Here is a 12859-nt window from a genome sequence, read left to right as displayed (position 1 = left end):
GTGAGTAGGAACCTCACCTTGCCTTCCCTCACTCTCTTGTGGCTCCAGCAATCACATGACATATGAACATCTCCACATTAGCCACTAACTGAACCTGGCCAAAGCAAGGTCACTCTCTTCCTCTGCAGTCTGCCTTAGCCCTAGACCTGACTCCGCCTCAGTGAAGGTCAGGAGTATGCATGCTGGCCGCACCAGAGAACCCAGCAGCCTTAGATCCTGTTTCCCTACGATGCTTGCTACCATGTGATCACCAGACTCCTGTTAGTGTGACTCCCACGAGGTGTTTGCTCCCATCGTCTCTGCATCTTTCTCATTCCCGTGGCTGACACACCCTACCTCTGAAACTATTGAAATGGGTTTCTTGATTATGGAGGAGAAAGAAGAGGAGGAGGAGGAAGTTGAGGAGGAGAAGAAGGAAAAGGAGGAAGAAAGGAAGAAAGGGGAGGAAAATTCTTTCCCTTTCTAAATTAATTGTTCTATAATCGGTGAATTTTGGGTAAATATCCCAATATGGGCTGCACTCTCTGTTGAATAAGATCTAATTCTTTTTTTTTTTTTCCATCCTGGAGCTCAGGAGCTGTCCCTGAGCTTCTTTTGCTCAAAGAAGCTAGCAGTCTACCACTTGAACTACAGCTCCACTTCCAACTTTATTTTTGGTAATTTATTAGCTAATTTATTTGGCAATTTATTTATTTATTTTTTGGTAATTTATTAGAAATAAGAGTTCTATAGACTTTCCTGTCAAAGCTGGTTTTGAACTGTGATCCTCAGATCTCAGCCTCCCCAGTAGCTAGGATTTCAGGTGTGAACTAGTGGTGCCCAGCAGTTTTAATTGTTTTAGAAAGTCTCTTTTGAATCAGTGCCTCTCATTCCATGCAGTCTGGCTGTCATATTTCCTGTCATTTTTTTATGCTCTAGTTCATTTTACACTATATACCATATGAGGTGTGTACCTTGTCCATTTCCTATTCTAAGATCATGCTCCCTGCCCCATGATCTCCCACTCCTCTGTGTGTGTGTGTGTGTGTGTGTGTTGGCTTTGCGGCTTGGACTCAGGGCCTCACACTCTTGTGTGGCTTTTTCACTGAAGGCTCACACTCTACCTCTTTAGCCACACCCATATTTCTAGAGTTTTGCTGGTTAGTCGGAGATAAGGGTCCCATGGGCTTCTCTTCCCCAGGCTGGCTTTGAACTGAAATCTCAGGAGGCTACTCAGCCTCCTGAGTAGCTCTGATTACTGGCATGAGCCACCAGCACCTGGCTCTAAGTCTTGTTTTTACATTGTAACCTTTCTTACCCTTAGCGTCTAGCCGATTGTGGTTCCATATAGGGAATGAGTAGATAATGTATAAATTGAGTGGATGTCTCCTTCCTATCTGTTCACTCCACTGAGTGTCACCATGGTGCTGTCACCACATCTAACATCACTGCATCTGTGTTTCTGGTACCCAGGATCAGAGCAGTCATGTGTACTCAGTCAATCCCCAAATCAGTCGAGGAACTGATTAATGGCCAAGAGCAAAGATACAGCTGGTCCCAGACCCCTGGGTAGAAATCTTGGCTATCTCAGGCAATAGCTTTGGCTTATATCATGGATTACTCCCCGCTCCTCACCGCCCCCCCCTCCACCACACCCCATGGTGGACTGATTCACTTTCTCATTGTACTTTCTTGTATCAATATTAACACTAGTTTTTATTTCCTGAATATCTACAGTGACGAAAATGACTGAAGTTTGGGGGCAACAAGGAGATACTTGGGTTTAAATATGGGTTCTATTAGCTAGCTTCTAGCTCTAAGACTGCGTTTATTGCTTAGTCTCTTTACATCTTGGTCTCCTTAGGCCCCAAGGGGATAACCAAATCCATTTGTTAAGGGATCACTAGCAAGTCACAGGTGCCTGGCACACATCTGGCAGACTGGCAAGCTGGTGAAGCTGTGTGATTTATATGCTTCTGCTCCACTTGCCTATGGGATTCCAGCTGCACCAAAGCTTGTTCTTCTCTGTTTCCCCAGAGATCACAGAACCTGGGACCTGGCAAGGACACAGATACCCTTCAATTAAAAAAAAACTCAGTGGGAAAAAGCACGATGATAAGGTTCCCTCCACGGACCAGCAGGAGATCTGAAGAGAGCTGGATCTCCTGATCTGAAAAGACTGAGAAGCATCACTCTTTGCAGAGCTACTCTTCCGCCTGTGAAAATAGTCCATAAGTGCCCAAAGCTTTGCAGAGCCTGGGGCTACCCGGTGAGCAGTGGGGACCAGCCCTGGGAAGGCAGTGGCTTGTGCCTGGAACTCTCCAGAGCGCCCAATGCTCTGTTGGAGGAGGCAGGGCGGGAGGGTTTACTATTTGCGTGGTCCAGGCCTCTTCTGTGAACATCTCTGTCATCAATTAAGAGTCAGCTTTGCTTAGGAGGGTGTAAAAGATGACCCCCCCCAAAAAGCTGTGGGTTAATACTGCTTGGGTTATCTTTAGGGCGAACCTTCCGATTGTGCTCTAAGCACTAAATTGCTAATTAAGTGCCCAGTTAATCTTACTAATAATACTAATGCACAAGAGGTTTGCCTGATTCTGCTGGAATGGATGTTAACGGGCTATTATATATATATATATATATATATGTATAAAAGCAGCTGTGTTGAGTTTCCCTGAATGTTTACACAGGAGAAAGTGTTCAGACAACAGCTAAGCGATCCTGTTTGACATTTGTATTAAATTGCTCATTAGGTTTATTGTGAAAATTAAATTGCTGCAAAGCACTGTCCATTAATTCCTGGTTAGTCCCTAATAGATGTGCTAATGCAGATGGTGGGCTGTGGGGGTGCTCTGGGGTGTGTGTGATTTTCTAATGGCTGACCCTGTGGTGGAGGTGATCTGGATCAGGAGCTGGGAGGGGACTAAAGGCTGCAGACAGAGGGACTTCCTTTTAGAGGAATGAGACTGCACAAAGCAAATATCAGGATTGAGAAGCTGAGTCTTTGCAATAGGGGTGAGCAAGTTACAGTCTTTGACTAGTTAATATTTTGTTTTGTTTTTGTTGGTTGTGGGGCTTGAATGCTGGGCTTGGGTGCTGTCCCTGAGCTCAAGGCTAGCACTCTATCACTTTGAGCCATTGTGTCACTTCCGGTTTTCTGAGTGGTTTATTGGAGATAAGAGTCTTGTGGACTTCCTGCTCAGGCCGGCTTTGAATTGCAATCCTCAGATCTCAGCCTCTTGAGTAGCTAGGATTACAGGCTTGAGTCACTGGTACCTGACCTGTCTAATTTGCAGAGACTAGAAAAGGGGTGGCCAATGGGGTATGATCCAATGGGTGTTTCTCCAGAAATATGCATCTAGGAAATAGGAGGAACTGGATGATGGCCAAGAGCAAGGATGCAGGTGTGACAGACTGCCTGGGTAGAAATCTTGGCTATACCAAGTAACAGATCTGCCCTTTGTCTGGCAGATTAGTCTTCTCAGGCCCCAGTTAAGAAATAGTTGGGTCCTGTGCCTTATGCCTGTAATCCTTGCTACTCTTAAGGCTGATATCTGAAAGTTGTAGAAAGAAGCCAGCCTGAGGTTTATGAGATTCTTAGCTCCCATTAACTAGCAAAAATCCAGAACTGGAGGTGTGGCTCGAGTAATAGAACAGCAATATTGAGCAAAAAAGCTAAAGGAGATCCCTCTGGTTCTACCAAGCCATGGTGGTGCTGTGGCTCAAGTGATAGAACACTAGCCTGGAGTGAAGAAAAAAAGACAAATTTCAGGGACAGGGCCCAAGGATGAGGTTCTGAGTTCAAGCCCTGGGACAGGCACATTTGCACATACCTGTGTGCACGCATGCACATACACGTCCACAAATATAAATACAAAATTAAACCTTGTGATTGTGTGATCTCTCAGTGCCAATGTTTTGCAGTTACCTTGTTAATAATTACATTCCCCTGCTCTCTATTGGGGCATTAGAGTTCAAGATTGTTCTGTCTCAAGGATGCTCAGAGTTGGCCAGGAGGGAAGGAGCCACAGAAGTAGCAACACAGACTTGTAAACAAACCAGTGCCATCACGGTCATGGTGAGCCATGTGTACCGTGCTGTGGCCGCAATGCACATTGGGAGTTAGTATGGGCAGTAGAGGGGCTCTGTTTCCACCCCTACTCCTAACTCCAGGACCTAAAATGACACTTGGAGGAAACAAGAAGTGGGGGGGGGGAATGTGCACATAGTTTGCATTTCTGGAAACTGGAATGCGAAGGAGAGAGATGATTCAAAACTGTTCCAAGACATGGCTGGAAAAAAAGGCAGGAGCTTATCATTGGTATGTAAGTGTGACATTCAACATTGTAGTTGGATTTAGCCTGCAGGGAATTAGAGCCCTTGAATCCAACCAGGGCCAGATAGATAGATGGCTGATTGGAGATGGAGGAGACAAGGTGGGGAAATTCCTCCTTTAGTAATTGATGTCACATAATAGAGCTGCTTTCACCATCAGCCATGAAAAATGTCATGTTCTTAAATAGCATTGAACTACAAAAGCAGAAATATGGGTTACACCTCTAATTCCTGGCCACTCAGCATTCTGAGGCCTAAGGATCATGGTTCAAAGCCAGCCCTGGCAGAAAACTCTATGAGATTCTTCTCTCTCATTACTCAGCAAAAAGCCAGAAGTAGAATGATGACTCAAGTGGTAGAGTGCCACCCTTGAGTGAAAAAGCTAAGAAATAGTATCCAGGGTCCTAAGTTCAAGCCCCAGGACTGGCATCTACCCCCCACCCCAAATACTTAGTAAAGACATAGTAGATGAATTAAAAATTCATATTATAACCCAGCATATTTTCTCATTGGTCTCTATGGGCTCATTTTATTATTTATTTTTTTCTTTAAATATTTTAATCTGCTTTACTGATGTTGGATTGACATACAAATAGTGAACCATGCCAGCCATGGTAGTGTCTACCTATAATCCCAGAACCTAGGAGGGGAAGGTCGGATGATTGAGAGTTCAAGGCTAGCCTAGGCTAGAGTGAGTGCTTGTCCGAAAAAAGAATCATACAATGTGTATATCTGAATGAATGTTGGAATTAGCACTGATATAATGTCCTTCAGATACACAGGATGTCTGTAGCTGTTTGTTACATGAAGTCTAAAAACCTACTGATATTCAGAGAAAGCCTCCATGTGAATAATGTCTAAGAATGGAAAAGTGACAATGGACAGTTTTCAACTTGGGGACTTCTAGTGTTTGTTTCCTTTTTTTTTTTTTTTAAGCAAGTACTTGTACGAGAACAGTAGGGTTTTTGGGTTTGTTTTTGTCGGTCGTGGGGCTTGAACTCTGGGCCTTGGCTCTGCCCCTCAGCTCTTCAGCTCAAGGCTAGCAGCCTACCCCTGGAGCCACAGCACCACTTGTTTGTTTCCTTTTTGATGGTTAAAATAAATTTCTAGGCATGAGAAATTGGAGCCAAAAGGATGTAAGTGCTGCTGACATACTGACTGCTAGCCTCCTGTGACGACCTGATGTGGGGTATGTGGTGTGGGCTGGGTCCACTCACCCACCTGCAGCCGTGACTTTTCTGCCAGTTCTTGGTGGTATGGAGATCTGGGATCAGCGAGTTCTGCCTTGAACTTCTGGTTTGGGAGAAAGATGCTGAACTGTACTTTCTGATCGAGCGGGCCTTCAGACACGTGAGTGAATCCTGCTTCTCTTTCCTGAGTGAACACAAACAAACAACAAGCCAAAACCCCAAAAGATTTCTGTTCATGCAAACCACACAGCTATTTTACTATATTAGTTATTATATCAAGAAGCTGATTGTGAATAATCACAAGCCTTTGGAATAAAAGTCCTATGAACTAGAAGCAGCCTCAAATTTTCCTGAGAGACAAAATAACAAAGCTCCAATGAGTTAACAATTTTATGGCCCAAGTCCTCATGACTTCACTTACATACAAACATATACACTCCTGCTTTCTCAAATCAAGGGCTATTTTCATATATCAATGTTGCCAAGCACCAGTGGCTCATGCTTATAATCAGGAGACTGAGATATGAGGATCAAGGTTTGAAGCTAGCTTGGACAGGAAAGTCTGTGAGACGTCTATCTCCAATTAATCAGCAAAAACCCAGAAGTGGAGCTGCTGCTTAAGTGGTAGAGCACCAGCCTTGAGTGGGAAAAGCTAAGGGACAGTGCCAAGACACACACACACATACACACACATACACACACACACACACATACACACACACACTGTGGGATTGTCTACATTATTGTGTGAGTTTATAAATACTCTATTGAGAACTGGATTAGGGAAAGTAACCTATGGACGCTGACAGATTAATATAATTCTTTTTATAGAGAAGAGTCTAGACTGGTTTAATGATGGAGCATTTGCACCTAAACTTCACACTGAAACTAGTTGAAAAATCCTGGCAAATAGCAGCATTTGCGATTTCTCTCAGCAGGAATGGCAGATTTGGGTCACCTTTAGAGGCAGGCATATGGCTGAGAACAGAATCACTGTTTCCAGGACCTGGATTTGGCCTTGACCATAGAGGGCCAGGGCCTAGAGCATCCTTGTCTGTGGGTCTGGGAAGAAGTGGGTGGCTTTCGTCACTCCGGATTCCCATGTACTCCCAGGACACAGAGAGAGGCCTGGGGTCAGTTTTCAAATGTGGAGTTGGACAGATTTTCAGCCTCAGATATCCAGGTGATACGGGGATATTTACAGCTTCAAGAAATATGTTAGAAAAATGTCTGGAGAAATTAAAGAAGCTGAACGATGAGGACAATCAATGGAAATTGCCATGACAACAGAGATGGACGCGGGTGTGTCAAGAATAAATATTTGGCTGGGTGCTAATGGCTCACACCTGCAATCTAAACTATTCAGGAAGCTGAGATCCCAGGAACATGGTTCAAAGCCAGTCTGGGTAAAAAAGTCTGCAAGACTCTTATTTTGAATTAACCACCAAAAAGCCAGAAGTGGAGTTGTGGCTCAAGTGGTAGAGTGTCAGCCTTGAGCAGGCTCAAGTGGTAGAGTATCAGCCTTGAGCAGACACATCTCTAAGATAATGCCCTGAATTCAAGCCACAGGACTGACATAAAAAAGAAAAAAGAAAGGGAAAACTCAAACCCATACCAGAGTTCAAGCGAGTGGATGCTTTCCTTCTCATTTCATGTCATAGAGTTCCTCCCCCTGTGTGGACACTTGCAGAATGTAAATTCACACTCAGCAGACTACTGAGGTTTAACTTTTACTCTCATTGATTCAGTCAAAATGCACCCATTGAATATCTGATCCACACGGGCATGGCATAATGCAAGGATCCACGGGAAACGAATTGCACTGCAGATGGCTTGTCTTTAGAACCTCACTATTTTGCTTGAAAGTTACATGAAGCAGTTGGGTAATTTTTTTTTGTTCATTTTTGTACAGGTCCTCGTCTTAAACTCAGGTCCTGGATGCTGTCCCTGAGCTTCATTTTGCTCAAGGATAGCATTCTCCTACTTAAGCCATAGATCTACTTCTGGCTTTTTTGGGAATAGTTTATTGATGATGAAAATCTCACAGACTTTCCTGCCAGGGCTGGCTTCAAATTATGACCCTCAGATCTCAGCCTCTCGAGTAGCTAGGATTGTAGGCATAAACCACTGGTTACTGGCAAATTTTATAAAATGTAGCATTAAGGGCCTTACACTCTTGTTTAGTTTTTATGCTCTAGGCTGGCTCTGTACCACTGAGCTACATCTCCATAGCTGGCTTTTTTTGTTGGCTAATTGGAGATATAAGTCTCAAATTTGTCTGCCCTTCTAGTTTTGAACCATGGTCCTCAGATCTCAGCCTCCTGAGATGCTAGAATTATAAGCATTAGCCACTGGCATCCAGCTTGGATTAATGATTTTTATTAAAGAAATAAATTAGCAAGTGCTAATTGTGCATGTTTATAGGCCCTGATGTGATGCTTTGATTTATCTTTGCAATCTGGAGTGAAGTTATTAAACGTATTAGCATTCATGAGCTCAAATATTTTTCATAGCCTTTTGTGGAGAGGACATTAAAATGTACCTTCTTAGTAACTTTAAGGTATGTGGTATTACTTGTTTAGAATCAGTTTTTTTTAAGAAAAAAAGCAACCAATATCTAAAGGTAGTATTAATCATAAATCATATTTTCTTTCATCATTTAGGATCTAGAAGTCTTTGCCTCTTTTTAACTTTTGTAGCACTCGTTAACATCTGAACCTACCCTATATTCATCTACCTGTCTGTCTGTCTGTCTGTCTGTCTGCCTGCCTCTCTTTCTCTCTTTGTGCCATTACTTGGGCTTGAACTCAAGCCCTAACCACTGTCCCTGAGGCTTTTTCACCCAACGCTGGTGCTCTACCACTTGTATTATGTGCCATTTCTGGTTTTCTGGTGGATAACTAAAGATAAGAGACTTAGGGACTTTCCTGCTGGGGCTGGCTCTGAATTGCAATCCTCCGACCTCAGCCTCCTGAGTAGCTAGGATGGCAGGTGTGAGCCACTGCTGCCTGGCTTGACAGGCAAGGTTTTATATCCATTTGACCTATTCAGGATGGACATGACTAAGAAAAAACTTTGCCTCTTGCTGTTAACATGGACATATTCTGTTTCAGTGGAGAAGGAACTTGAGCGATCAGTTGATTCACATGTAGATGAGAGTCTGTTAGAGTAAGGGTGCCTAAGTTTAGAGTAAGCTGCTTCTTGAATTATTCCCAGATCTCAATCTGTTTCCCTCAGTTCTTCGGCGGCAGTGGATTGTGGAGAGTACAAGGGGAGTTTGTCAGGGAGGGACGTGATGGGGAGTGGGCTGGGCCTCTGTTCTCCTGTTTTGCTACACTAGGTAATGAAGTGCTAGACGGACTGGGGACTTCTTACTGTCGCAGGCTTCCTGATGTCTTTCAGAGTGTCATTGAAGATTTCGTTGTCGTGTGTGTCATCAGGAATCAGAGGAAAGGGGCTAAGTGAGACATCGACAGCATCTGTGGAAGTAGAAAAAAAATTACAGGCACAAAACAAAGAGACAAGAGTTTATGGTAGGACAAGGTCAAAATTCCACATGCCTTTTCTGTCCCTCTGGTATGTATGGAAAAGTGCACTCTGATTATTAGGATTATGTTTTTTCTGCTGGTACTAGGACTTGAACTCTGGGCCTCACAATTCTTGCTTGGCTTCTCTTGCTCAAGGCTGGTGCTCTACCACTGGAGCCACACCTCCACTTCCAGCTCTTTGCTAGTTAATTGGACCCAAGGGTCTCACAGACTTTTCTGCCTGGGCTAACTTTGAACTGTGATCTTTAGATCTCAGCATCCTGTATAGCCAGGCTTATTATTATTATTACTACTACTTCCATTGCTTTTTTCTTTTTTTAATTTTTATTTTTTTTATTGTGAAAATACTGTACAGAGGGGTTGCAATTACATGGGCAAGATAACGAGTACATTTCTTATCAAGCATTGTAGCCTCCTCCATAGTTTCCCCTTCCCATCCCTTCCCATCCACCCCCCGGCCCCCCCCATCCTCCCCGCTCCCCCCCAAATCCACTGTTATTTTTTAAAGATCACAAATAGCCAGGTTAACCTGGAACAAAAAAAAAAGCTAAGGGTCAACATCCAAGCCCTAGATTCAACCCCCAATACTGGCGTATACACAGAAAAAGCAATCATATAAATAAAGATCACTCACACAGACACAGACAGACAGACAGACAGACACATTTGATACTCCTAATCCTAATTAGATCCTAATTAAATTCTTTATTCTAGGACCCAAATTGGTCTTTCCCTATGAATGGCATTGTCAAATGCTTTGGCCTGATGAGATCTGATTGTTTTTGTGACTAACAGATGCAAAGACAGACATTTATCTTGAGTTTGTTTTTATGAATTTATTTTTAAAGAAAACCTGCTAACATTTTAAAGCTTAGATTGCTTTAGCAATCTGAGGCACTAAAAATTTAATCATAAACTCTTAGAGAGGAAAGAACATTAACATATCAATTCTACCTCTTTTAAAAACAGACCACCATCAACCATTTCAGATACCTGAAGAATATGTAATATATTTAAAGTTCTCTTGGAATGAGTTTTGTCCAAGGGGAAAAAAATCCTTGTAATACACATGCATTATTATTTTACTTTTTTGTGTGTGCTGGTACTGGGACTTGAGCTCCATGTCTGGGCGTTGTCCCTTAGCATTTTTGCTCAAGGCCAGTGTTCTCCCATTTGAGCCACAACTCCACTTTCAGCTGGTGATTTTTAAGGCAAAAAGTACATATCCTTTGGACAAACAGAACCTCAGGAAATGGTACCTGAGCTCTTCCATTGTGTCTAGCTGAGAAACCCTGTGGCACAGATAGATTGGCAATGTTACCCTGGCCTTAATTCAAAGTGGTTTCAAACTCTGAAATCCTATGGATAACCATTTATATATCATATATATAAAATAACTATTATATATGATATATGATAATATATGGCATGTGTAAAACAATTCTCCCTCTATTTTACAATAAAGAACTGCTTAGCTATTATACGAGGAGAACATTTTCTTTGTTGTTATTTGTGTATACTATTAGATTGGAAAGAGAAATTATCTAGCCTGTGAAAACAAAGAGCAATTGCTAGGGAGACTGGATTTATCTTCTAACACATTTAACCTCCTTTGAAAAGTGCTCCCATTTCCTTCACGCCTAAGGTACTTGGTAATGTTTCCAATCAAAACCTAATCTCAGGAAAATGTATTGTAACTGGGAAATTTAGTTACTGAATATTTTCAGTTACAGTAAGTGCAATGAATATCTGATCCTACTTAATCTTCTCCTATCTCTGAATGCTGCATTTATATTTTACGAATTCAAGGCTGAAGCCAAAGAAAGTATTATTATTATTGGTGACACTGGGATTTGAACTGTCATTTGCTCAGCTTACTGGCTGGGCTGGTGCTCGACCATTTGAACCATGTCACTAGCCATGGATTTTGCTGGTTATTTTGGAGATTGAGTCTCGTGGACTTTTCTGCCCAAGCTGGCTTTGAATCTTGATCCTCTAAATCTCAGCCTCCTAAATGGCAGTTACAAGGATTACACGTGAGTCATGGTACCTGGCTCATACATTTAACTTTTGAATCTCAAACTTATATATCCAAGTTCTACTCTTCTTGTGCAAATTCATCAATTATGATGATGGGAGGGTCTGGGTGGGAAGTGTTGGGAGAAGAGAGTTTTCTTTTGAGTAAAACAAATGAAACTTACATTTGTAGTGTAAAGATATTCTATTTTTTTTTTTACATTAGATTGTCACTGATGCCAGATCTTGGATAAGTGTGAAGAGAATGACTTAGAACCAGGCAGGTTTTTTTTTTTTTAAGCTGTATTTTGGAAATTATCTCAAGGCCATAGGATGCATGCATGGTCTCTGCCCTGGATGGGCAGAAGCACTGGGAAAATACTTTTCAAACATTTCTTGCAGGAATCACTTCTATAGACTAGTGATAACATTTGTCAGGATACAGATTTGATACAGGTTTGTTAGGAAAAATATGTAGTTTTTGAGAAAAAGCTAGTTTTAACTTACTCTTTAATTTATCCTACTAAATTTATTTTATTATTTTATTTTATTTTTTTTTGGTCGTGGGTGGGCCTGGGCGCTGTCCCTCAGCTCTTTAGCTCAAGGCGAGCGCTCTACCACTTGAGCTACAGCGCCATTTCCGGTTTTCTGGTGGTTTATTGGAGATAGGAGTCTCACGGTCTCTCCTGCCCGGGCTGGCTTTGAACCACGATCCTCAGATCTCAGCTACCTGAGTAGCTAGGATTACAGGCGTGAGCCACCAGCGCCCGGCTTTAAATTTATTTTTTATTTCCAGAGTTTCTGTCAGGCAAAGCATATTGACTTCTATTTTTTAATTTTTATCGTTATTACAAAGGTGATATACAGAGGGGTTACAATCACATAAGTCAGGTAAGGAGTAGATTTCTTTTCACACACTGTCACCCCTTCCCGTATTCTCTCCCAGTTTATCCCTGCATTCCCCCACCCACAAGTTGTACAGTTCATTTTCAACATGGTGTCGAGTAAGTACTGCTGCTAACTTCGATTTTTAAAAGTGAATTTTGAGCCAGGCACTGGTAGCTCATGCCTGTAATCCTAGCTTCTTAGCAGGCTGAGATCTAGAGAATTAAGGTTCAAAGCCAGCCCAGGCAGAAAAGTCCATGTGACTCTAACCCTCAATTAACCATTAAGAAACTGAAAGTGGAACTGTGGCTCAAGTGGTAGAGGGCCCAGCCTTGTGTGAGAGTCAAGTGAGTGCATGAAGACTTGAGTTCAAGCACTAGCACAAAAATTGGATTTGGAAGGTTTTCTAATATAGAAATGCAGTCAAGATGAAGCATTTTCAAAAATATACTATCCTTCTGTATCTAATTCATTTCTGAAGTTGACATAAGGTTAGGCCTCAGAAGTTCAATTTTATTGGCTTGTAAGGGCAGGGAACAATTTCGCAGCTCTTCTTATTTGTGTGTGTATGTTTTGCCAGTCAACTATTTATATACTGGCCTCACAAGCTCGTCTAGTGGCAGTAAATTAGCAGAATTTAAGAGAGATAACGAAGTTGTAATCATAAGAATCTCCTACAATGTCAGAAAATAAAAAAAAATAGGGAAATGACATCACCATTGTTGTATATAAAGCCCCTATGTTTCTCAGATTACAAGTTTTTTTCTTTTTGGTCCGGACGTGGGGCCTGAACTCTGGGCCTGGGCGCTGTCCCTCAGCTCTTCAGCTCAAGGCTAGCACTCTACCACTTGAGCCACAGCGCCACTTCCAGCTTTTTTCTTATGTGGTGCTGAGGAATTGAATCCAGGG

General features: G+C 42.3%; 1 protein-coding gene across 1 annotated transcript in view; it reads right to left on the bottom strand.

Annotated features, from left to right (window-relative positions):
* The window catches only part of Impg1 (interphotoreceptor matrix proteoglycan 1), a 125272-nt gene that overhangs the window by 56625 nt on the left and 55788 nt on the right, over positions 1 to 12859 (bottom strand). Inside the window, exons 6-7 of the mRNA XM_013034100.1 lie at positions 8877 to 8980; positions 5533 to 5685 (exon numbers count right to left, since the gene is read on the bottom strand). Coding sequence (XP_012889554.1) covers positions 5533 to 5685; positions 8877 to 8980 — 257 coding nt within the window. The remainder of the gene's footprint in view (positions 1 to 5532; positions 5686 to 8876; positions 8981 to 12859) is intronic.

The sequence above is a fragment of the Dipodomys ordii genome, unplaced genomic scaffold (genome assembly GCF_000151885.1).
Source record: "Dipodomys ordii isolate 6190 unplaced genomic scaffold, Dord_2.0 Scaffold182, whole genome shotgun sequence".
In the NCBI taxonomy this organism is placed as follows: Eukaryota; Metazoa; Chordata; class Mammalia; order Rodentia; family Heteromyidae; genus Dipodomys; species Dipodomys ordii.
This window is presented reverse-complemented; position numbering and strand designations above follow the sequence as displayed.